The sequence below is a fragment of the Geotrypetes seraphini genome, chromosome 9 (assembly GCF_902459505.1).
Source record: "Geotrypetes seraphini chromosome 9, aGeoSer1.1, whole genome shotgun sequence".
In the NCBI taxonomy this organism is placed as follows: Eukaryota; Metazoa; Chordata; class Amphibia; order Gymnophiona; family Dermophiidae; genus Geotrypetes; species Geotrypetes seraphini.
This window is the reverse complement of record NC_047092.1, coordinates 68,927,904-68,952,986: the sequence shown is the minus strand read 5'-3', so window position 1 is coordinate 68,952,986 and position 25,083 is coordinate 68,927,904. Positions and strand designations below refer to the sequence as shown.

The 25,083-nt window shown below is 44.5% G+C and overlaps 1 protein-coding gene across 2 annotated transcripts; it reads left to right on the top strand.

The window, feature by feature from the left end:
• The first annotated feature begins 14,588 nt into the window (after nucleotides 1-14,588).
• AMIGO2 (adhesion molecule with Ig like domain 2) lies at nucleotides 14,589-24,252 on the top strand. 2 transcript variants are annotated; one of them, XM_033959101.1, is made up of 4 exons: nucleotides 14,589-14,764; nucleotides 15,210-16,272; nucleotides 20,548-20,636; nucleotides 23,918-24,252. In XM_033959101.1, exons 2-4 carry the CDS (start codon nucleotides 15,276-15,278, stop codon nucleotides 23,993-23,995), a joined length of 1,164 nt encoding a protein of 387 aa, XP_033814992.1. In that variant the 5' UTR covers nucleotides 14,589-14,764; nucleotides 15,210-15,275; the 3' UTR covers nucleotides 23,996-24,252. The 2 variants fall into 2 exon arrangements, with proteins under 2 accessions (XP_033814992.1, XP_033814991.1); XM_033959100.1 differs by lacking the exons at nucleotides 20,548-20,636; nucleotides 23,918-24,252 and having other exon boundaries at nucleotides 15,210-17,304.
• The last annotated feature ends 831 nt before the right edge of the window (nucleotides 24,253-25,083 follow it).

Here is a 25,083-nt window from a genome sequence, read left to right as displayed (position 1 = left end):
AAAGGTATTAAAATATAAAAACAAATCTTTTCCAGGGTAGGGAAATAGTGAGGACTAGAGACTGTTATCAAACATATCAAATGTACAAAAAGTACTCTCTAGTAACACAGCACCATAAAATCGTGAAGTGGAAAAAAAGTAGGAGGAAAAGACTCAGATCCCGCAAACTCACTCATAGTGCTTTAGTATCATCTAATCATACTACTACTACTTATCATACTACTACTTATCATAATTATCATACACAGCGCTGTATATTTCATATTCAGTAGATGGTCCCTGCTCAGAAGAGTTTACAATCTAATATAGACAGACAAACAGGACATCTCAGGGTTGGGGAGTTTCTGGAAGAAGGAATGATACAATGGATATAGGGATCTAACAGTGAAAGCAGCTTCAATGAATAAGTGGACTTTTAGTTTGGATTTGAATACTGCTAGAGATGGAGAATGATGTATTGACTCTGGCGGCCTACTCCATGCGTAATCATTGACATGAAAACTTCCTTTCTTCATCTGTGCAATACTATAAGAGAGCAAAAATAGCTACATATCTTCACTGTGCTCATGAGAACTGTGACACATTAGTCCTGATGGAAACCGGTATTTTGCAGTCTTATTATTGCTGCTTCAGAGAATGCCATAGACTGACACAGTTTTCATAACAAAACCCATAGTAAGAACTCAGTACTTGGAAAATACTTGAAGAAAAAAACATGGCTTCACCAGCACTACAATGTGGCAATTCAGTGTTCAGTGGACTTAAATGTCTTTACCAATCACTGCTTGCCTAGCTCTTCACTGGTGAATCAAGTCTTTAGTTGAAAAACAATCAATTTCTGCGTTCAAACCTGAAAGATCCAAAACTGTTCCCTCTGTTGCAATTTCCTGCTGCAATCTCCACCACGAGAGGGAGGGCATATTTGTTCTATTGCAAAACACTTTAAATCCTTAAAATCATGATTACCGTATTTTCACGCAAATAACGCGCACCCGTATAAAACGCGCACACGGGTATAGCGTGCAGAAATCACGATGATATGTACAAAAACTTTGGTATACCGCGCTCACGGGTATACCGCGCATGCTGCCCGACGCTCCTTTCGCCCGCCCTGACTTTCCGACTCTCCGTTCACCCCCCCTGACTTCCGTGCACTGTCCCCCCTTGAAGGTCTGTCCCCATCCTGAAAGCCTGATGCCCCCCCCCCGACGTCCGATACATCCCTCCCCCCGAAGGACCGCCGACTCCCCAACAATATCGGGCCAGGAGGGAGCCCAAATCCTCCTGGCCACGGCGACCCCCTAACCCCACCCCGCACTACATTACGGGCAGGAGGGATCCCAGGCCCTCCTGCCCTCGACGCAAACCCCCCTCCCCCCAACGACTGCCCCCCCCAAGAACCTCCGACCGCCCCCCCAGCCGACCCGCGACCCCCCCTGGCGACCCCCACGACCCCCCCACCCCCCTTCCCCGTACCTTTGGTAGTTGGGCCAGAAGGGAGCCCAAACCCTCCTGGCCACGGCGACCCCCTAACCCCACCCCGCACTACATTACGGGCAGGAGGGATCCCAGGCCCTCCTGCCCTCGACGCAAACCCCCCTCCCCCCCAACGACCGCCCCCCCTAAGAACCTCCAACCGCTCCCCCAGCCGACCCGCGACCCCCCTGGCGACCCCCACGACCCCCCCACCCCCCTTACCTTTGGTAGTTGGCCGGACAGACGGGAGCCAAACCCGCCTGTCCGGCAGGCAGCCAACGAAGGAATGAGGCCGGATTGGCCCATCCATCCTAAAGCTCCGCCTACTGGTGGGGCCTAAGGCGCATGGGCCAATCAGAATAGGCCCTGGAGCCTTAGGTCCCACCTGGGGGCGCGGCCTGAGGCACATGGTCGGGTTGGGCCCATGTGCCTCAGGCCGCGCCCCCAGGTGGGACCTAAGGCTCCAGGGCCTATTCTGATTGGCCCACGCGCCTTAGGCCCCACCAGTAGGCGGAGCTTTAGGATGGATGGGCCAATCCGGCCTCATTCCTTCGTTGGCTGCCTGCCGGACAGGCGGGTTTGGCTCCCGTCTGTCCGGCCAACTACCAAAGGTACGGGGAAGGGGGGTGGGGGGGTCGTGGGGGTCGCCAGGGGGATCGCGGGTCGGCTGGGGGGCGGTCGGAGGTTCTTGGGGGGGGCGGTCGTTGGGGGGGAGGGGGGTTTGCGTCGAGGGCAGGAGGGCCTGGGATCCCTCCTGCCCGTAATGTAGTGCGGGGTGGGGTTAGGGGGTCGCCGTGGCCAGGAGGGTTTGGGCTCCCTTCTGGCCCGATATTGTCGGGAAGTCGGCGGTCCTTCGGGGTGGGGGTGCGAGTGGTCCTGCCGGGGGGGGGATGTATCGGACGTCGGGGAGTCGGCCGGGCAAGAGGGCTTGGGCTCCCTCTTGCTCCGATCGTGGATGCGGGTGCGGGTGGGAGCGCGTGCGAGCGGTCGTTCGGGGTGGGGGTGCGAGTGGTCCTGCCGGTGGGGGGGGGTTGTATCGGACGTCGGGGAGTCGGCCGGGCAAGAGGGCTTGGGCTCCCTCTTGCTCCGATCGTGGATGCGGGTGCGGGTGGGAGCGCGTGCGAGCGGTCGTTTGGGGTGGGGGTGCGAGTGGTCCTGCCGGGGGGGGGATGTATCGGACGTCGGGGAGTCGGCCGGGCAAGAGGGCTTGGGCTCCCTCTTGCTCCGATCGTGGATGCGGGTGCGGGTGGGAGCGCGTGCGAGCGGTCGTTCGGGGTGGGGGTGCGAGTGGTCCTGCCGGGGGGGGGGGATGTATCGGACGTCGGGGAGTCGGCCGGGCAAGAGGGCTTGGGCTCCCTCTTGCTCCGATCGTGGATGCGGGTGCGGGTGGGAGCGCGTGCGAGCGGTCGTTCGGGGTGGGGGTGCGAGCGGTCCTGCTGGGGGGGGTGAATCGGGCTTCGGGCGGGGTGGGAACTATGTTTTAAAACTTTTGTATACCGCGCTCACGCATATAACGCGCAAGGGGTATGCGCGGTAGGTAAAAACGCGTATAACGCGCGCGTTATATGCGTGAAAATACGGTATATTGTAAGCAATGCTCAGCGATCAGTGCTCCTCATCTTTCTCTGTTGATATGCTCTAATGTTCACTCATTCTAATTTTAACTTCCTGGTAGTTTGACCAATATAGAATTTTGAACAGGGACAACAGAATACAGTACACAACAAACTTCAAATTGCATGAAGTCTGATGTCGCAACTGATAATTCTGATTGTCAGTGGAGTTTGTAAAACTCAAAGTGGTGACTGATTGCACATATTTGACACTCAACACAAGGCTGATGTAATCCATGTCTTTTGTGTTCTATGTCCATTCCAAAAATAAGATGGGCTTAACACATCTTTCAAATTCTTCCCTCTAATATATGCCAGTATAAGCCAATTATTAACAAGCTCGGGGAATTGTCATCCTATCCCAATGTTTCCAGTGTGGTCTTTATTTATCACCATTTACTATGTTACTATGGGACTAATTTTCAAAAAAGAAAAATATCCAAAAAGTGGCATAAAGGGGCAGATGGATGCTCCCTCTTGCCCCAATATCGTCGGGGGGAGGAGGGGGGGGCTGCAGTTCGACGGGGCAAGAGGGCTTGGGCTCCCTCTTGCCCCGATGTTGTCAGGGTGGGGGTTCGCAGTTCGACATGGCAGGAGGGCTTGGGCACCTTCCTGCCTGGGGGGGGGATTCTGTAACCGGTGTTGTTTTTGACAGACACCGGTTTCAGAATCCAGCTTTTAGGCGAAGGACTGGCTCCTCCTTTGCCTAAAAGCCCTTCTGTTGGACGTTTGGGGCTTAGGTGTTTTTTGGGTTCATTATGGGCAAAAAGTGTAAACGTCGTGGGGGTGTACTTGTAGACGTAGTGGTGATCTGGGCGTTTAGTAGAGGCAGGCCATAATCAAAATAAGGACGTTTGTTTTGGTTATGGACACTTTTCCTGTTTTTGCTTTGAACGTTTAAAGACTTAGGCCAAAAGGGGACTTTTTTTTATTATGCCCCTCTAAACTTTTACCTACTTCTTGCTGGCATTCTTTAAATACATCTATTTGGTGTAGTACCAAAATATTAATAGATAATAAAACCATTATTCCATGACAAGCAGGCAGCATATTCTCACATGTGGGTGACGTCATCCACAAAATCTGGCAGGGACTGTCTAAAGTGAATTGCCACTTTAAAAAATTAAAAGACTTCCCATACTGCACATGTATGGATGCCTTCCTGTCTTCTGCCTGCTCACAGGACCATCAGAGCAGAAAACTCATATTTTGTTTTTCTCTTCACACACCTTTCGGCCTGTATCGTATGTGTTTTTAACATACGTATTTTATACACATTTAATTTCTGCATGTATTATTTGTGTATGTTTTGTGCCTTCCTGTGTTACTTTTTCTTTCCATTTATTTTGCCAGCATTACAGAAAGGAGTGCTTTTAGGCCTATTCCTACTAGCCTCCCACTCCTCGCTGAGGAACCTCATTTGGCAGTTTTTTTCTCGAGGTCATTCACCTCCCAATAATTTTATTCGGATCGGTTTTGAAGCGGCACTGAGAATGACCAACTCCAACTCTGAGGCTCCTCTTCACAGCCCTACTTCAGGGCCATCGACTTCAATGTCCAGCTCTATCTCAGCTATTTCGGTGCTGCCACCATCAGGGGAACCGCGTAAGAAATCTAAGAAGCACAAGCACCATTCTCCTTCCAATGCTGCTACATCAAAAGCATCTTCTCCATCGAAGAAACAATGAATGGATACCTCTGTACAAGTGCACGTTCCAGTATCTGTGCAATAACAAGTGCATTTTGTACCGCCTACTGCACAAGCGCTATCTTCACAGCGGCAAGTACATTTTGTGCCGCCTACTGCACAAGCGCTATCTCTACATCAAGCACAATTTGTGCCACCACTGGTGCTTCGGATCCAGCAACAGGCGCCATATGTACCATCTACTGTACAGGCCTCATATCTCCAAGATCATCTGAATCTGCTGCTGTGGAATGGGCTAGCCGGGCTATAGCAGTCGCACCCTGTGCTAAATCCTGTCAACACACCCCTAGCCTTTACCGGGTCCAAGCAAGGTAAGCAAGATATAGCAGACCGCTGCTCATAGACTCCTGCACATGCGTTATGTACGTTAATGAGGGCATTAGTAATACATTATATTACATTAGTGATTTCTATTTCGCTGTTACCTTGCGGTTCAAGGCGGATTACATAAGAATTGTTATGATAGTAAGAGGTACATATTGTTAAGATATTAAGAAGTACTTAAGGAATAGTTTGAACATTTTCTAATTTTCAAAGGAGTAGATGGGAATTGCAGGAAGTGTTTGGAACATGTTTGGTTGTGTTATATTGGTTTTATGTATTTTTTGAAGAGTAGGATTTTTGTTTCTTTTTTGAAGGTTTTGTAGTCTGTGGTCGAAGTCAGCAGATTGATGAATTGTCGGTCCAGTTTCGCTGTTCTGGTGGCCAGTAGGTTATCATACATTTTTTTTCATTTGACATTTTGGTTGGCGGGTGTGTGAATATTGTGTGGGTTCTCCTTTGTCTGATTGAGTAGATTGAGTAAGTCGATTGTTCCAGTAGGAAGGGCTTTCTCCGTTTATAGCTTTGAATAATAGGCAGTGGAATTTGGCTTGTATTGGGTGCCAGTGTGAGTCGTGGTATGCTTCTGTGATGTGGTCGTATTTTTTCAATGATGCCTAATCTCCTGTGTCTATGCCCACATCTTCATTGGGGGGGGGAGGGGGGGAGTGGAACGCATCGTCTGACTCTCAACACTCCTTTTGACGGCCTTCCCAGCAGTCTTGTCAATGCTCCCCCCAGGATTGCAGCACTACTTGTAGACATCATAGTGTGGCCAGATAACCTGTCAAGCGCTCCCCTCATCACTCCTGCCACCGTTGCAGGTTTATGGGGCAATATGATGAGGACTATGATTCATACTTGTGTCTTCATATTTCTAGCATGTCAGAGTACAATGATGATTTCTCTGATGGCAGGCTTCCAGATTCAGCTTCACTGCCTGATCTAATTTTACTCCAGCCAGTCTATCCTTCACCAAGTTTATCAGACAAATGGGGCAGGATCTCCCAATTAAAATGGAGTTTGAAACAGAGCCTACTACAGAATTCAGAGAAGCACTCAACTGCAAAGAGTTGCCCAAGCACTCCCTGAAGGTTCCTCTTTGCTCAAAAACTGGGAATTTCCCCCTTCGTATACCAGTGGCTCCAAAGAGATTGGATTCTCTTTACAAGTTTCAATCTGCTCATGGATTCAACAAAGCGCAGCTGCAACACAAGTCCCTAGTGGTGGAATCCTTTTTAAAGAAAGTGCATAGCTCCAGAACCTATGCCAGTGCTCCTCCTGGCGGAAAAAGGCAGTGAACTAAATATGTTTGATCGCAGGGTGTTCTAGGGCTCCATGCTCACGAGCAAAATTCTGAATTACACCTTTTAAATGTCCTTCATATGAATTCTCTTGTTCAGAGGATGTCCAGTTATGACAAGTATATACTCTTTAAATATATCTTGGCTTATTGGCATCTCAAGCATTACCTCTAGGAAACCAGGAAATACATGGCATGCTCTACATATGATGCTTTCGATGTAGCCTCTCATACCTCAGCCATGTCAAGTTTCAAGTTTATTTAAAAAAAATTTACATCACCTAATCAGACTTCTAGGCAGTGTACATCAATAAAAGTAGCAGGTAAGGTACATTAAAATGAAAATAAAATAACTAAATTAGTGGATAATTACTAGGGTAGATTAGTACACAAAACAGAGAAGACATACATCCACAGAGGGGAAGGGAGGAATGAACTACAAGGGAACATAAAACATAAAAGGGAAAGTCGCGAGGAGGGGAATGTGCATCGTATTGTTCTTATAAGAACAGTTATAGTCCAAAAGCATCAGTAAAGAGAAATGTTTTTAGTTTTTATTTTAAATAATTTTGTTTCTTTACATAAATAATTTGGTAGAGAGCTCCACAGCGAGGGACAGGTGACTGTGAAATTATTGGATCGCAAAGTATTGATGTGTTTTAGGAAAGGAATAGTGAGAAAATTTTGGGGACTAAGCTAAGGGACCTGAGTGGAGTGTAAGGAATGAGGAGTCTATTGATAAATTTTGGTTGGTTACTGGAACGTGCTTTGAATGTTAATATAAGAATTTTGAGGTGATTCTGTGCTCCACTGGTAACCAGTGGGCTTTGATAAAGAGTGTTGCAATAATCAATGCAAGAGATCACCAGAGAATGGATCAAGATATTTATGAAAGATGGTTCAAGAATTTTGGTGAGAGAGTGAATCATTCGTAATCTGCAAAAACATTTCTGTACCACGGCACTGATTTGATCATGGAAGCTGAGCTTTGCTGTCAAGAATTACTCCTAGCAATTTTAAAGTTGATACGATTTAGATTGGAGAAGAGTCTAGTTTGAAAGGGGTGTATAATGATAGGCCTTCTTTTATAGGGAATATCATCATCTTCGATTGATTAATGTTTAAGGACAGCATATTATTGCTTAGTCAATTTTTGATTGGCTCAGAATCTCAGATCTAAATGCCAATTTCAAGACCGACTTTCCAACATACCTGCACAGGTGATGACTTGTTTGAAGGTGACTCAAAAGATCAAAAGACATACTGACTGCACACTCAGCCACCTATCTTTGCCTCGCCATCAGCTGATCGTGACATGGGAATCCTTGATTAGCCGGTTGTGGCGAGAGGACTCCTCGACACCCACCCCCAAGATCAGCAGAAGGGATGCCCACTCCAATCTTCCTGGCATCCCCCAACCCCCTCCCTGAGATTAGCAGGACGGATGCCCACTCACTCCTGCCTGACACCCCCAACACCCCATCCCCTGAGATCAGCGAGAAAGATGCCCACTTATTCTTGCCCGACACCCCCCAACACCTCCTTCCTTGAGATAAGCAGGAGGAATTTCCACTCGCTTCTGCCGCTGGGCCCCCTCAAACCTCTAACACCCCACCTCAAACCCCCGACATCCCCTGAACCTCCAACACCCACCCTGATACCCCCCCCCCCCTTTGGACTTCAATATGGTCAGAAATTAAGAAATTTCTTCCTATTACCGAGGACCTGTCTTTTAAACTAATAATGTATAAATCTTTAGCTTTATCCACTATGTTGTATAAAAGGCAATTTAGATTAGTTGATATTGTCCTGGCTATTACTATGGAAATTATATTGTCAAACTGGAAAAAATGCATCTTTAATAAATTCCTTTTAGTGCGTTCTATTTTCATGATCCATGGATATAAATGTAAAGCTGCTGAGAATACGAATAGGTCACAGGTTATTAATAAAATGTGGTCACCAATATTCTCTTACCAAAATATATAATAGATATTCGGAGGTAATCACAATTTTTCATTTAATATAATTTATTTCACATTTAAATATCTTAGGCCCCCTTTTACTAAGCCATGGTAGAGGTTTCTACTGCGGCCCGGGGTGATAAATGCGCCTATACTGTTCCAATTCTCATAGGTGCTGATAAAGTTCTTAGCCCAAACAACCAACTTCCTACATTCTGAGCGTTACTTTGCCACTGTAGCTGAAAAGAGTGTTATTGTAAATAGGTTACCTTGTGTTCCCCCAGCCAATTTTCAATTCTATGTTTTCACATTGTTTCAGATCACTGAATGACACAAATAGCATAAAAGAGGAATGGAGGGAAAATATAAAATATACTAGAAAACAAATCACTCCATTTGGTCAGAGTAGTGAAGACGCAGGGGGATTGCATAGATCTGAAAAGTGACATAATCAGGCTCGAAGAATGGCCATTGACATGGCAGATGAGGTTCAACGTGGTTAAGTGTAAAGTGATGTATATCGGTAACAAAATTCTCATGCACGAATACAGAATGTCCGGGGCGGTACTTGGAGAGACCTCTCAGGAAAGGGACTTGGGAGTTCTGATCGATAAATCGATGAAACCTTCCGCACAATGTGCGGCAGCGGCGAAAAGGGTGAACAGAATGCTAGGAATGATAAAGAAGGGGATCACGAACAGATCAGAGAAGGTTATCATGCCGCTGTACCGGGCCATGGTGCGCCCTCGCCTGGAGTACTGCGTCCAGCACTGGTCGCTGTACATGAAGAAGGACACGGTACCACTCGAAAGGGTTCAGAGAAGAGCGACTAAGATGGTTATGGGGCTGGAGGAGTTGCCGTACAGCGAAAGATTAAAGAAACTGGGCCTCTTCTCCCTCAAACAGAGGAGATTGAGAGGGACCATGATCGAAACATTCAAGGTACTGAAAGGGATAGACTTAGTAGATAAGGACAGGTTGTTCACTCTCTCCAAGGTAGGGAGAATGAGAGGGCACTCTCTAAAATTGAAAGGAGATAGATTCCGTACAAACATAAGGAAGTTCTTCTTCACCCAGAGTGGTAGAAAACTGGAACGCTCTTCCGGAGTCTGTTATGGGGGAAAACACCCTCCAAGGATTCAAGACAAAGTTAGACAAGTTCTGCTGAACAAGAATGTACGCAGGTAGGGCTAGTCTCAGTTGGGGCGCTGGTCTTTGACCAGAGGACCACCGCGTGAGCGGACTGCTGGGCATGATGGACCACTGGTCTGGCCCAGCAGCAGCAATTCTTATGTTCTTAGTACACATCAACGCCAAAAAAAGTATTTTAAGGCGAAAGAAAAGCCTCAGACACGGAGAAGTGTTCCCACTCTCTTCCACCCAAGCATCCCTGTCAAAAAACTTTTGCATATAACTTATTACTGGCAGGTGGGAGCCTGAAAATAGTCTAAACTAACTAGATAAAACAAGCTAGTTAGAAAAGAGCCAGGCCGACGATCGTTTTGTGGCTTTTAAGCCACTGCTTCAGGGCCGTGACACCAACGCTCCAGACTATTGATTTGCAGAGTAGAACTCCTGCTTGCTACTTATTGACATCACACATCCACAATCTTCTATGTAAGTATTCCAATAAGAAACAACCAAACTCCACAGAGAGAGAAAGAAAAAAGACCAGAGATGAAGAGGACCGGAAGGGGTATCAGACAGCCCGACACTCAGCCATAGAGTGCTGGGAGCGAATCCTCATTTAACCCCACGGAACCTCCACCCCCTCGTATTGTGTACTGTATTTTTTTCAATTATTAATGCTTTATACTTGGCTAAATAGCTCATAGGTTTACTGTTTGTATGGCCGTTAAAGTTGCTTGTATTGCATGTCAATTCAATATAACTTAGCTTTCATTTTCAGCAAAATCCTTCCCCCGAACGCCAACGCGTTTCGATAACCTTTGTCAAGGCGACATGGGGAGCTGAAAAATAAAAGGACAGACCATTACACTACAAAAAGGGAGACCTCTACAAATCGTATTTAGAACCCCCCCAACTCAATCCATAAAACACTCACAATTAGGTTACTTACATTTAAGTTAAAGCAATAGCTGTATACCACCAACCGGCTGCAAACGCACGCCGAGGCAGACTCGCTCTGGGATTTAAATACCACCCACCTGGACCGCTTATCCGGGTAACACCCTCTTGCCTAAACCTTCTTAAAGGGGCCCCTACATAATAACCTGAAAACAGATTAAAGGTCAGCCTGAGCTAACCAATCGGACGCTTCATTTAACCCCTTAGGGGACATAGAATCTAATACAAACATCCAACGGAGCTCACACCGATTGAGCCTCCGGGCAGTGTTCCCTCCCTCCCACCCCACTGCAACTTGGTCCAACACCCTCCATTTGAGGTCATTCAACGTATGACCATGCCTGACCCAATGGCGAACCAACGGAGATGATTCTGCATGGGTATGTACTCTTGACTTGTGTTCTGTTAATCGAACCCTTATCGGGCGAGTGGTTCTACCCACATACAGCAAGGGGCACGGACATTGTATCACATAAATTACATTGTCAGACAAACATGTAGTGTTGTGTTTTGTCTGATACCTAACTCCCGTACTAGGATGGGTCCAATGCTCCCCCGAGATAGTGAATTCACACCACTGACATGACCCACAAGGGAGATGATTACCCCTAACCCTGGGGGGCCTATCCTGTAGTTTATAATGGTTAAGCAACTCCCCCAAATTCCTTCTTCTACGATAGGAGCACAATGGAGCATCCTCAAGGGTAGGGATGACCAATTTAGGAATATGCCAATGTTTTTTAACAATGTCTGCGACCTGGTGGGCAAGGGTGGAAAACTCCTGCACGAAAGCTACCATATCTTGAGACTGCCCATCTCTGGCCACCTCCTGCAGTAACCATTCTCTATGGGCATGCTTAGCTCGTTTGTACGCCTGTTTAACCGTGGCATACGGATAGCCACGCTGATAAAATCTGGTTTTCATATCTTTAGCATGACTGCGAAACTCATCTAAAGAGTGGCAGATCCTTCTTAGCCTCAGGAACTGACTGATGGGCAAACTTCTTTTAAGACTGTCCGGATGAAAACTGTGAAACCGTAAAAGGCTATTGCGATCAGTCTGTTTTCTGTACAATGAGGTTTGTAGATGCGTAACCCCCTTTACTATAAGGATGTCTAGAAACGGTATCTCCCTATGACTTATAGTTGCCGTGAATTTGATGTTATGGTCTAAAGTGTTCAGAGTATCAATAAACACTAACAACTCTTCCTCTGTTGATGTCCACACACACAGGATATCGTCAAGAAATCCTGTGTGTGTGGACATCAACAGAGGAAGAGTTGTTAGTGTTTATTGATACTCTGAACACTTTAGACCATAACATCAAATTCACGGCAACTATAAGTCATAGGGAGATACCGTTTCTAGACATCCTTATAGTAAAGGGGGTTACACATCTACAAACCTCATTGTACAGAAAACAGACTGATCGCAATAGCCTTTTACGGTTTCACAGTTTTCATCCGGACAGTCTTAAAAGAAGTTTGCCCATCAGTCAGTTCCTGAGGCTAAGAAGGATCTGCCACTCTTTAGATGAGTTTCGCAGTCATGCTAAAGATATGAAAACCAGATTTTATCAGCGTGGCTATCCGTATGCCACGGTTAAACAGGCGTACAAACGAGCTAAGCATGCCCATAGAGAATGGTTACTGCAGGAGGTGGCCAGAGATGGGCAGTCTCAAGATATGGTAGCTTTCGTGCAGGAGTTTTCCACCCTTGCCCACCAGGTCGCAGACATTGTTAAAAAACATTGGCATATTCCTAAATTGGTCATCCCTACCCTTGAGGATGCTCCATTGTGCTCCTATCGTAGAAGAAGGAATTTGGGGGAGTTGCTTAACCATTATAAACTACAGGATAGGCCCCCCAGGGTTAGGGGTAATCATCTCCCTTGTGGGTCATGTCAGTGGTGTGAATTCACTATCTCGGGGGAGCATTGGACCCATCCTAGTACAGGAGTTAGGTATCAGACAAAACACAACACTACATGTTTGTCTGACAATGTAATTTATGTGATACAATGTCCGTGCCCCTTGCTGTATGTGGGTAGAACCACTCGCCCCATAAGGGTTCGATTAACAGAACACAAGTCAAGAGTACATACCCATGCAGAATCATCTCCGTTGGTTCGCCATTGGGTCAGGCATGGTCATACGTTGAATGACCTCAAATGGAGGGTGTTGGACCAAGTTGCAGTGGGGTGGGAGGGAGGGAACACTGCCCGGAGGCTCAATCGGTGTGAGCTCCGTTGGATGTTTGTATTAGATTCTATGTCCCCTAAGGGGTTAAATGAAGCGTCCGATTGGTTAGCTCAGGCTGACCTTTAATCTGTTTTCAGGTTATTATGTAGGGGCCCCTTTAAGAAGGTTTAGGCAAGAGGGTGTTACCCGGATAAGCGGTCCAGGTGGGTGGTATTTAAATCCCAGAGCGAGTCTGCCTCGGCGTGCGTTTGCAGCCGGTTGGTGGTATACAGCTATTGCTTTAACTTAAATGTAAGTAACCTAATTGTGAGTGTTTTATGGATTGAGTTGGGGGGGTTCTAAATACGATTTGTAGAGGTCTCCCTTTTTGTAGTGTAATGGTCTGTCCTTTTATTTTTCAGCTCCCCATGTCGCCTTGACAAAGGTTATCGAAACGCGTTGGCGTTCGGGGGAAGGATTTTGCTGAAAATGAAAGCTAAGTTATATTGAATTGACATGCAATACAAGCAACTTTAACGGCCATACAAACAGTAAACCTATGAGCTATTTAGCCAAGTATAAAGCATTAATAATTGAAAAAAATACAGTACACAATACGAGGGGGTGGAGGTTCCGTGGGGTTAAATGAGGATTCGCTCCCAGCACTCTATGGCTGAGTGTCGGGCTGTCTGATACCCCTTCCGGTCCTCTTCATCTCTGGTCTTTTTTCTTTCTCTCTCTGTGGAGTTTGGTTGCTACTTATTGAACCATATCCATATCATTCTCTTCTTAGTTGGGCTGAGAACTTTCAGCACCCCCTCCTAATGTATCGATCTGCTCAACCAAAGATGGAATAAGTTGAACACACATTCGTAGAAGCTATAAAACTAATATTATTTAATTTGCCTCTATGAAAAGTTTCCTCAATCTTTTTGTAATACACATCCCTTATTTATTAAGCACAAAACAAAGAGCAAGGATGCAAGTTCCTGTGATATCTCGACTGTAAATGGAGGGGGTGGGTGGGAGGTCTATTTCAACTAGGAAGATGTGAGGCTCAAGCCCACCAGACGCCTCTATGCACCATTAGATTTTAGTTGATGCCTAGGCAGGACAAAAGCTTTGAGAAGTAGGCGAGGTGTGAAGGCTGCCGTTTGGCCTCATTCCATGTGGAACATAAGAACAGCCTTACTGGAACAGACCAATGGTCCCTCTAGCCCAGTATCCCATCTTCACGGAGGTCAATCTAGGTCACTAGTACCTGGCAAACACCCAAATAGTAGCAGCATTCCATGCAATCGATCCAGGGCAAACAGTGGCTTCCCCCATGTCTGTCTCAACAGCAGACTATGAACTTATCCTCTAGGAACTTGTCCAAACCCTTTTTTTAAACCAGCTACATTAACCCTTCGTTTCCCAGCATTTCACCACGCCTCCCTTTACCCACTGGCTGGAAAAGAGTTCAATGCCTTCTGGACATCCAGCCTGAAGCAACAGCGAAAGGAAATAAGCATCTCTCGTGCTTGCTGAGTCCTCACCACTATACTGAAGCGCGCGCCAGTTTCTAACTTGACCCACGTATGAACTCAAGCAGGCCTGGGTTTTCTGTTTTAACCTCTCTCTTTACCCTTTCCAGCCTTTCTTAGCTCTTAATCAGCATCCAGGCGATTCGGGTCAAAATCCCCTGGCAACAAATCCAGAGAAATACTGCGAGAGCCTGGCGTCCGTAACACCTCAACTACAGCGATAAGACGTTGCTCACTGCCTAACCCGGGAGCTCGCCCGCAGTTGCCGATATGTGCCGCTCACAGCCAATCAACGTCCTAAGCGCCCCCTATTTGATTCGTCCATCACCTATCAGCGGGCGTAGAAGCCTGGTAGGCGGTCGGAGCTGGGTTTCTTGCCGTCTCGCGCGGCGCTCCCGGAAAGCAAAGGGAAGCTGCAGTTACGTGCAGAAAGTTCTTTGCAACCGGAGCAAGGCAATCCCGGCCATGAAGGTAAAGAGAGGAGGTGGCAGCCTCTGGCACGTATCTTTCCTGTTTGCTGGAATCAGTTAGGAAGAAGCTGGGACCTGCGACTTTTTTTTTCTCTCTCTCTCTTAACATTTCAGGTAACCGCTGTTCTTAGTTTTTGCAGGGATTTTGTAGCTGGAATTGCTAAAACGCTCCATAGTTCAAAGCACTGCGTATTTGATTGAGTGCAAGGTCTATTTTAAGTTGTTCCCATATGTACAGCACGGGAAGCTGATGAGATGAAAATCAGTAGATTCAGAAATAACGCTAAGCTCTTTCACTCTATGTAGATTTTTTTTTAATGGGTGAATCTAAATCAACTGAATCTGCCACTGATATAATAATGTATTACTTTAAAATAAGTTTCGACAAGTAATAGAAACATGCTGTAAACACTAGCATAATGGAAAGGATTGAATTTGCTACACTTTGTCATTTTTTTAAATAAATTTGTTATATAGGAAGGCAAAAAAAAAAATGCTATAACTGTGAAATGTTAATATTTCTATTTTTGCATATCTCTTTTCTCTGTACATTGATTAGTGCCAGATTAACTTCATGTATATTCAGTGGCAAGGAGTGCTGGAACAAGGCTAGAAGACAGCCAGAATGTTTTCAAGCTGCCAGTCATTCTGTACTCTACTTGAGATCCTGAAAGTAAACTGCAGAGGATTTGCATGCCTGGTACTCCTTGCCATAAACATAAGCAGCTGTGCCTCCGGAGTATGTCCTGCAGCTTGCATCTGTGCCAGTGATATTGTGAGCTGCACCAACAAGAATCTTTCCATGGTGCCACGGACGCTTTTTAAGTTCATAAAAAGGCTGGATCTAAGTTACAACAAGATCAGTTTTCTGGATCCAGACTGGGTTCCCGTCCTCTTTGATAAGCTGAATACATTGATTCTCAGTCATAACAGTGTTAGCAGTATCTCCACTGGAAGTTTTTCTGCCACTCCAAACGTGAAGTACCTAGATTTGTCATCAAATAACCTGAGGACATTGAGCAACCCAATATTCCAGGAGCTAAAAGCACTGGAAATTCTCTTGCTTTACAACAATCAAATAACACACATTGATTCTGATGCTTTTGGAGGGCTTCACAGGTTGGAAAAACTATATTTAAGTCGTAACTTGCTAACATATTTTCCAGTGGACTTATATACTGGTAGAACTAAGCTGACTGAACTCGTATTACTGGATGTTTCATACAATCACCTGCAAACAATACCTGTTCAACAGTTAAGTTTGGTGCCAGCCAGGCAGCTCTGTGGAATATATTTACATGGGAACCCATTATTCTGTGACTGTACGTACAATTCCATGTTCAATTTTTGGTTCCATAGGCACTTTAGCCCTGTAGTGGATTTCAAAAGTGACTACATCTGTTTTTTGCGCTCTGATTCAAAAGGTTCCACTAAGCTCGCCTTGATTCAGGACAACTTTTTGAACTGCTCTGACAGCTCTGTTAATGGCTCTTTTCATGTATTTGGCTTTCTTTACGAAGTTCAGGTTGGCGAGAGGTTGGTGGTACACTGTGATAGTAAAATAATTGATTCGAGTACACATTTCTTCTGGGTCAGCCCAGAGAACAGAATATTAGAGCCAGGTAATAAGACAGAACATTTTCAAGTGTTTCACAATGGCAGTCTCAAAGTTGAAAAAGCGCGGCTTGAGGATTCTGGCGTGTACTCGTGCACTGCAATAAATAAGCAAAGATTGTTGAATGAAACCATAGATATTAGGATAACAGTAAGCAATTTCACATTGAACAGATCTCCTGTGCATGAAGCATTCAATACTGCATTTACCACTCTTGCTGCCTGTGTAGTTAGCATTATCTTGGTACTGCTTTATCTCTACCTGACCCCTTGTCACTGTCCATGCAAAGCCCGACAGCAGCAGAGAAAGCAAAACCAAAGCAGTGCCCATTCCTCCATTCTGAGTGCTACTCCGTCGCATGATCCTCCGACAGAGAGGAAGTCTAGCACTGGCAAAAGAGTGGTGTTCCTAGAACCCATGAAAGAGCAAATGCAGGGACAGAATGGTAAAGTAAGGCTATTTCCAAATGAGAACCTCACTGCAGAGAGCATTTTGAAACCAAACAGACCAAAATCTGACTCAGACTCTGTCAGCTCGGTATTCTCAGATACGCCATTCATGGCAACAGCTTAATGTTAAATCTCAGTTTCTGGGGCTCCAGTGGCAACAGTGATGGCATATCTGTAAATACATTTGAAAAATCCATTGTCTGAAGTCATTATAAAATAAGGTCTTTTTTTTTTTTTCCTTTCTGTGAAGGGAATGAATGCAGTAGCATCATTTCGAAAGCAGAAAGCAGTTATGTGGGCTCCATTGAGTTATGGAATTTTATTTTCTGAAATTAAAAGGGAAAAAAGTCTGTTTTGTCTATTTTTTTTCCAGTATCTTCAGTTCTAGGGAGAATATGTTTCTTTATATTAAACAATGATGGCTTTTTATTATTGTGCTTAAAAGCAATGGGGAGTATTCTTTTTTTAAGTCTGGCAGTTTCCTTTTCCTTCCTGGGCTTCTAGCTCAGTCAGAACTAGAGAGCTGCATGGGAACGGGGACGACGGGAATCCCGCGGGACCCGCGGGCATCCCACGGGTTCCCCCTTCGGGTCACGGGTTCCCATGGGGACGCCCCTAGGGTCACGGGGATCCCATGGGGATGCCCCCTAGGGTCGCGGGGATCCCGTGGGGATGCCTCCGAGGGTCGTGGGGTTCCTGCGGGGCTGGATGTACTCAGTCGCGCGGCTCTTCTTCTCCCTACCTTCTCTGCTTGCAGCACAGAGCTGAACGGAAGTCTTCCCGACGTCAGCGCTGATGTCGGGAAGACTTCCGTTTGGCTCTGTGCTGCAGGCAGTGCAGGTAAGGAGGAGAGTAGCCTCGCGGTTCGAGTGGCTACCAAGGGAGGGGGCGGTCCGCCCCGCCCCACCACACCCCGCCCCGGTTGCAGCACAGCCGGCCAGGTCCCCTTACTTTTGTGGCACTTCCCCGACCGACCGACAACAGCCCCGGTCCGACAATCCTCCCTGCCCTGTAGCCGCGAATCTAAATTATCTTCTTACAGCAGCTGTAATAAGGTAATTTAGATTCGCAGTTAAGGGCAGGGAGGTTTGTCGGACCGGGGCTGTTGTCGGTCGGTCGGGGAAGTGCCACAAAAGTAAGGGGACCTGGCCGGCTGTGCTGCACCCGGGGCGGTAGAGAAGGAGGGGGGAGAAGGACGCTGAAAGGCCATGGGGAAGACGGGAGGGGGGGAAGGACTCTGAAAGCACTTGAAGACAGAGGAGGGAGAAGGACGCTGAAAGCACATGGGGAATACAAAGGGGTGGAGAAGGACGCTGAAAGGACATGGGGAAGACGGGGGGTGGAGAAGGACGCTGAAAGGCCATGGGGAAGACAGAGAGGGAGAAGGACGCTGAAAGGACATGGGGAAGCAGAGGGGGGAGAAGGACACTGAAAGCACATGTGGAAGACAGAGGGGGGAGAAGGACGCTGACAGGACATGGGGAAAATGGGGGGAGAAGGACGCTGAAAGGAAATGGGGAAGAGAGAGTAGGGAGAAGACGCTGGCAGGGAAGAAGACAGATGCCAGACTATGGGGGGAGCGGAGAGAAGAAGATGGGTGCCAGACCAATTTGGAAGGGGGAAGAAAGGGAGAGGCACAGTAACAGAGCAAATGGAAGATGCAGAAGGAAGAGAGACAGTGGATGGAAGGAATTGAATGAGAACATGAGGAAAGCAGAAACCAGGCAACAAAGGTAGGAAAAGAATTATATTTCTTTTTTTTTATTTTGCTTCAGGATAAAGTAGTATATTAGTTGTGTTGATAAAAATTTATAAACATTAGAGGCTCTGGTAGAAACCCGTTTGCAAAGTATGTATTCTTCCCAATTAATATTTTCAAATTAATAAAGTCTTTTTGCTTATTTGTAAATGGGTTTCTACCAGAGCCTTTAATTCAGTAGCATAATTAAATGAAATAACTATTTCTAAAGTTTATAGGGACGGGCGGGGACGGAGGGGATTCATCGCGGGGACGGGTGGGGACGGAGGGGATTCCTCGCGGGGACGGGTGGGGACGGAGGGATTCCTCACGGGGACGGGTGGGATTCCTCACGGGGACGGGTGGGACTTTGGCGGGGACGGGTGGGATTTCTGTCCCCGCGCAACTCTCTAGTCAGAACCAGTCTGGGCTGTGGTGTCATGAACCTTTTTTTTTTTTCACAGCTCTCTGGGGATTTATCTCCTTTTTTTTATACCCCTGATCTAACTTTGACCAGCCATTGCAATGATGACCTGTCAATAGGGGCGCTATTGCTTCCTCTGCCATCTGGCTTATAGCCAAGTCTGGCCACTAGTTTTTGCTGCTCAGCAGTGACTTAGATCCTAACCCCCTTCCCCCTCCTAAAAAAAAAAGCTGGAGTTTGCATTATTCCAAGCCACATCCAGCAAGTAGGGGGGCAGAGTTTGCATCCAGTAGTTTACCCCACATCCTAGTCTGCTACTGAAATAAAGGGCTCCTTTTACGAAGCCACGTGCGACTTTTAATCAGGCGCTACCCCCGCGCTAGCCGAAAAACTACCGCCTGCTCAAGAGGAGGCAGTAGCGGCTAGCGCGTCTGGCGGTTTAGCACGCGCTATTACGCACGTTAAACCGCTAACGCGGCTTTGTAAAAGGAGCCCAAAGTGCTTGCCCCGGGATTGGTAGCATGGAATGCTGTTTCTGTTTGGGTTTCGGTCTGGTACTTGTGAACTGGATTGGCCACTGTTAGAAACAGGATACTAGGCTAGATGTACCATTGGTTTGACACAGTATGGCTATTCTTATGTTCTCTCTATGAAAGTATACAGCACTGACGAGCCATTCTGGCTTTAAATATTTTTAAACTGCTCCATTTTTGGAGATAATCTCAGCACCATTGAACAGAACCGAGTGAACCTGTTTTCTGTGCATCAGAAAGTTAAGGGAGAGAGCCTTTTGTCATGTCATTCACTTTCTACAGATAAGAGCTCAATGTAAAATATCCAGAAGACTTAAGAACTGCCACTGGAGGTGGGAAGAGAAGTTGGTAATATAATTTTATGCCTGAACAACTGAGATACCTTCAACAGGAACTACTTAACTTGTATTAACAATGCATAATGTTCATATCATTTTCATCATCATTACAGAGTTCTAAAGATATTTTTTTCTGTAGCTTTGGCTTTTTAGGGGATTTGTGCATTAGGATCCAAACATTTTAAGGATTCATCTACAAAACAGCATACATATTTTTTTTTAGCCTTTTTTAAATATATTTGCATTTTTCTTCAGATTTTTGAAATGATATATACTGTACAGGTTGCTCTTTTGAAAAAAGAGAATCCCAAAGTGAAGAGAATCAATGTACTATGCAATATCAAGTCATGCAGAGAGAATCAGCTTTGAATGCATATGATTTAAGAAGAAGAAGGAAAAAGGATAGCCAGGTAATCAAGTATTTTTATGTGCATGTAAGAGCTTATGAGGGGTGCTGAAAAGTTCTCAGCCCAACCAACAAAGTTCCTAAATTCTGAGCGTTATTTTGCCACTCTACGAGGGGCCACTGAAAAGTTCTCAGCCCAACCAAGAAGAGAACGATGTGGAGTTATGAAACTTACAAGTAATCCCACACTTTTCTTGACACTTTTCGTTTCAATGATATAAAATGAAGCAAAAAGAAAAGTGTGGAATAACTTGAAAGTTTCATAGCTTCTTGGTTTCATAGCTTCTTGGTTGGGCTGAGAACTTTTTAGCGGCCCCTCGTAGCTGAAAAGAGTGTTATTTTCGTTACGTGCCAATTTGCAGAAACAAAATTCTGTGTTTTGACATTGTTTCAGATCGTCGATTGATCCACATTCACGTCATTCTTTCTTCTCGGGCTGAGAACTTTGCAGCACCCCTTCATAAAAGGATAAGACAGCATGAGGTGAATTCTATATAGGCGCTCAAAATTAGGGACCAGAAAAATTTTCACTAAGCACCTTTCTGTAAAGGGCACACACCTTTTATAGAATTGTGCTTAGCATTAATTACTATGCCTAATTTTGGGTGACAAACTTATGCCTGTTGAAACCTGTTGTAAATGCTGGCACCCATTAGGTGTGCTGAGGCACTATTCTATATATGCACAACTTTTCAGAATGCATCTGATACACCCAAGGCCATGCCCCCTTTTGAGTTACACAGTAGTAGAGTTAAACATCATGCCTTAGAATAACATGCAATCAGATGCACACAACGATTTTAACGAGTGCCAATTAAATAATTAATTGTTGGAACCCAATTAACGATAGTTATGAGCTTGTTACTTGAATAATCTGTGTGCACACAAATCTGGGTGTGTAAATCTGAGTTATAAGGAAGAGGCATATTCTGGTATGATTGAGAGCTCTAGGTATGCACAAAGGCCCAGATTCTATAAACGGGATCTGAAGTTAGGCACCTAGATCGACACCTAGCCTAAATTAATTGTTTAATTAGCTTAATTGGCACTGTCAGTTAAGAATAATACGCTCATAGTTGACAAAAATTAAAATTTATTGGATGGTATGACTTTCAGGTAAGCATCTGGTCCAAGGTACCTACCAGAAAGTGGGTGTTGTTCAGGGTGGATCATGGGTAGATCTTGGGCATGTTTTACATCTAGGCACCTAAATTGGACTTAGACGCTGGTATTTGGGCCAAGAAAATCCTGACATAAATATCTTTTGATTTTGACTCCTACTGGCACCTAAGTCCAATTTGGGTATGATTCTATAAATGGCACCTAACTGAAGATTGACAAGCGCTGTGCATATTTTATGGTGCCAATGTTTTAGGCACCTTTTATAGAACTGGTGCCAAAGAGGGTAACATTTATGCATCAGTTACATGCGTAACTGTTCAGAGTATTAGCATATAAGAATGTACATACCAGATATGAGCTTATACTGTTCTGCGATTGTGCATATTTTACATGGGCAAATGGTGGGTGGGGTACACAGTTTACATGTGTAATTTACAGAATAATATAAGTTATACGGATGTCAACTGCAAGTAGGCTGGCATAATGAGTCATTTTGATCTGGTAGATCTTTAGGCTGAATTGCACAATTCCAAAGAAATTCTTGGCTTATATAACCAAGGAATTAAAATCTGTTAAAATGGCTTCTGCTTGTTCCTCCGATGTTTTGTATCTTTTCTGTAGTTAAAATACCAATGTGTGGCATTTTGTTAAATGCCCATTTGTCCATCTCTTTGCTTTTAGCAAATGGAATACACAAACAAATAAACCAAAACAATACAATAACATAAATGTGCCTGTTTCAGCAACTGGAGATGCACACTTCAGTTCAGGAATCTTAGCATCAAACATAATGCAACTATCTTTGCATATATGCTGACAATTGACTCATCACACTTAGGCTAACTAGAAGCAAGATCTCACTACTATAAAATTCTTGAGCCATTGGCATTCATGCTGTGCATAAAGTTGTTTGCGGTATATTTGTTCTATTTTGCAGGAGATTTATGATGCTTCTGTGCATGGCTTCTGAACCTCTGAATTTATCCAAAGCAATTGTGTGTACCTAATAGAGGGTCACAACATGATGCAGTGATTTAGAAGGAATTCTAAGAATATTAACAGAGACTCCTATAATTGTGCACATTTCATAGCTATACAGATATCAAAATTTACCTTGCATAATTCAACATGTATTGATAGTATACATCATTTAAGTATGTTTTTGTACCATCCTCAGCTTTCTTGCTGCTCACAATTTAAGTAGTATTTTTTTGTTAAAAAAACAAATCTCCTTTTGGAAGGTTTATTTTATCTTTTTTGCTATCTATAATTGTATTTATATATATTTTTATACTGCTCACCTTACATTCCATATTGTTATTGCACATCTGAAGATGTAGAATGCAGGTATACTTACCTCTGTTCCACTTTTCCCTACTTGTTGGAGGAGGCATAGCTCTTAGATTAGGGTTACCAGATTTTTGTCCAGAGAAATATGGCCCCGCCCCATTCTGTCCCGAGCCATGCCCAGTTCTGCCTCCAGCCCTGCCCCATTCTGCCTCTAGCCCCACCCCCACAGAGCCTCATCTTTATTTTCCAACCTCCAGACCATAACTGGAGGATCTCCAAGCATGCACGGATGCATGCATGTGACATTATCCGTGCATGCTCAGAGTCCCTCCAGATGCGCCGGGAAGTCGCGGGCTTTCCAAAACCTGGACAAACTACTGGGTTTGGGAAAGTCCGTTCAGCCACCTATATAGTCCTCTAAAAAAGAGGACATGTCTGGGGTTTCCTGGACGTCTGGTAACCCTGTCTTAGATGTTAATTATATGTGTCATAAGTTAGGTCAGTGAAACCTACACATTTTTTTTCTGTTTATAAGAAAACAATCTTATTTGTCCATGTAAGTTTATTTGTGACGTGTACTCATGGATTGTATGGGAATATTGACAATAACTCTCCTGCTATACTTATGTAGTATTGTGCCTCTGATCAAACCTCTCTGGATTTTTAGTAGGAAAACACACAGTAAAAAGATTTAGTTTGTTTTTGTCACTTTCAGAACCTTTCTTTCTAGTTCACTTTCACATATTATTTTTTAATAAGTTAATGCAGGTTAGAACCTTTTAATGTACATTAACTCCTGCGCTCTTTATGTGGCACAGAGTGAAATACACACACAAATAAATTATTAAGCCATTAAGTAGCAATTAATTACTTAATGGCTGTGGTTTTATAGATAGCGCCATCTTCACGCATAACGCAGTGCATTGGGTGCAGGCATTTACACCAGGTTTTAGCTGTGACATTTATAGAATTCCCCCCCCCCACCTCCCAATTGTCTTAATGCATATTAATTATTAGGTTATTTAAGATATGTTATTAATAACTGGATCCCATTGTATAACATATGTCTTACAGTAAACTACTGCTTAGTAATGGCATTATCTCGTGCTAACACGGTAGCACATATTAGTGAGTCTAACTGTAAGTTATATAACTACGTTAATGCTAAATAACCAAATTCTTGCTAACCTTAACACATCCCTTATTTTTCAACAGTTAATATATAAATGGTGAAGCACTGTGATCATTGTATTCCTTTCTGTAGACTGTAAATTTTTGATCAGTAAACATCCCACTTCAGAACTTTAGGAACTTTCTAAAGGTTTTTTTTTTCCTTTTTCCTGCATATGAAGCCTGCAGGTAGACAGTCCCAAGGGCAAAGTTTTGGAAGACCTGGAACACAGAGGCGTAAATTCTCAAAAGGTTGCTAAAATTTAGTCATCAGGATGATGTGCGCTAAGTGTGAATTCTGTAAAGACAGCTGTAAGTGCAAGTGTCATTATAGAATGCTAGTGTAAATCTGCAATTAAATGCCTAATTATAGGCATGTGTATTTAATGCTAGCTTAGTAGTAACTGTAAATGTTAGCGCCTAACTATAGACCAGGGATCTCAAAGTCCCTCCTTGAGGGCCGCAATCCAGTCGGGTTTTCAGGATTTCCCCAATGAATATGCATTGAAAGCAGTGCATGCACATAGATCTCATGCATATTCATTGAGGAAATCCAAAAAAACCCGACTGGATTACGGCCCTCAAGGAGGGACTTTGAGACCCCTGCTATAGACAGTTAGGCATGATAGTATTCTGTAACCCATACATGTAACTGCCTTGACATGCCCCTCCCAGATCCACACCCTCCCAGGAGATGTGTGCTCTGGAATTTAAGTGTGCAACTTATAGAAAAATGACTTGTAACTGCTAACTGGTGCTATTTAATGCCAAGTGAGGCCAATTATAGCCAATAATTGGCTGTTGGCGCCAACAAAAAGCCATTTATTGAATTAAGTTACATGCACAAATGACCTTATTTGTAACTTGTGCATAGAAATTTGTTTGCTTGTCTGAAATTTGAGCATACACGTTTATAGAATTAGGGGGATGGAGGTAATTCGTTTTTGAAATACTTTATTTAGTTTTTAATGCCAACAAAAAGTGCAATACAATTTACATACAAATAATAATAATCAAATAAGCACTTATAATCAATCAGTATCTATACAAAAATAAAATTCCCTCCCCATCCAACATTACCATTGGAAATAATACCAAAACAAAATATATACCCCCTCCCACTCCCACCCTTCCCGCTTGGATGTGTGGATGCAAAACAATTGAAAATAGAGATAAAGATAAACGACAACTATAACAAATCTACAAAAGACGTCAATGGATCCCAAACTAATTTGAATATCTTATTATGCTCCAGCATGTCAGCATTCATTTTCTCATGCTTATAAGTTAAGCATAAGCTCACCCACCAAAAAGGAAAACTAAGGTGATCCCAATTCTTCCAATTTCG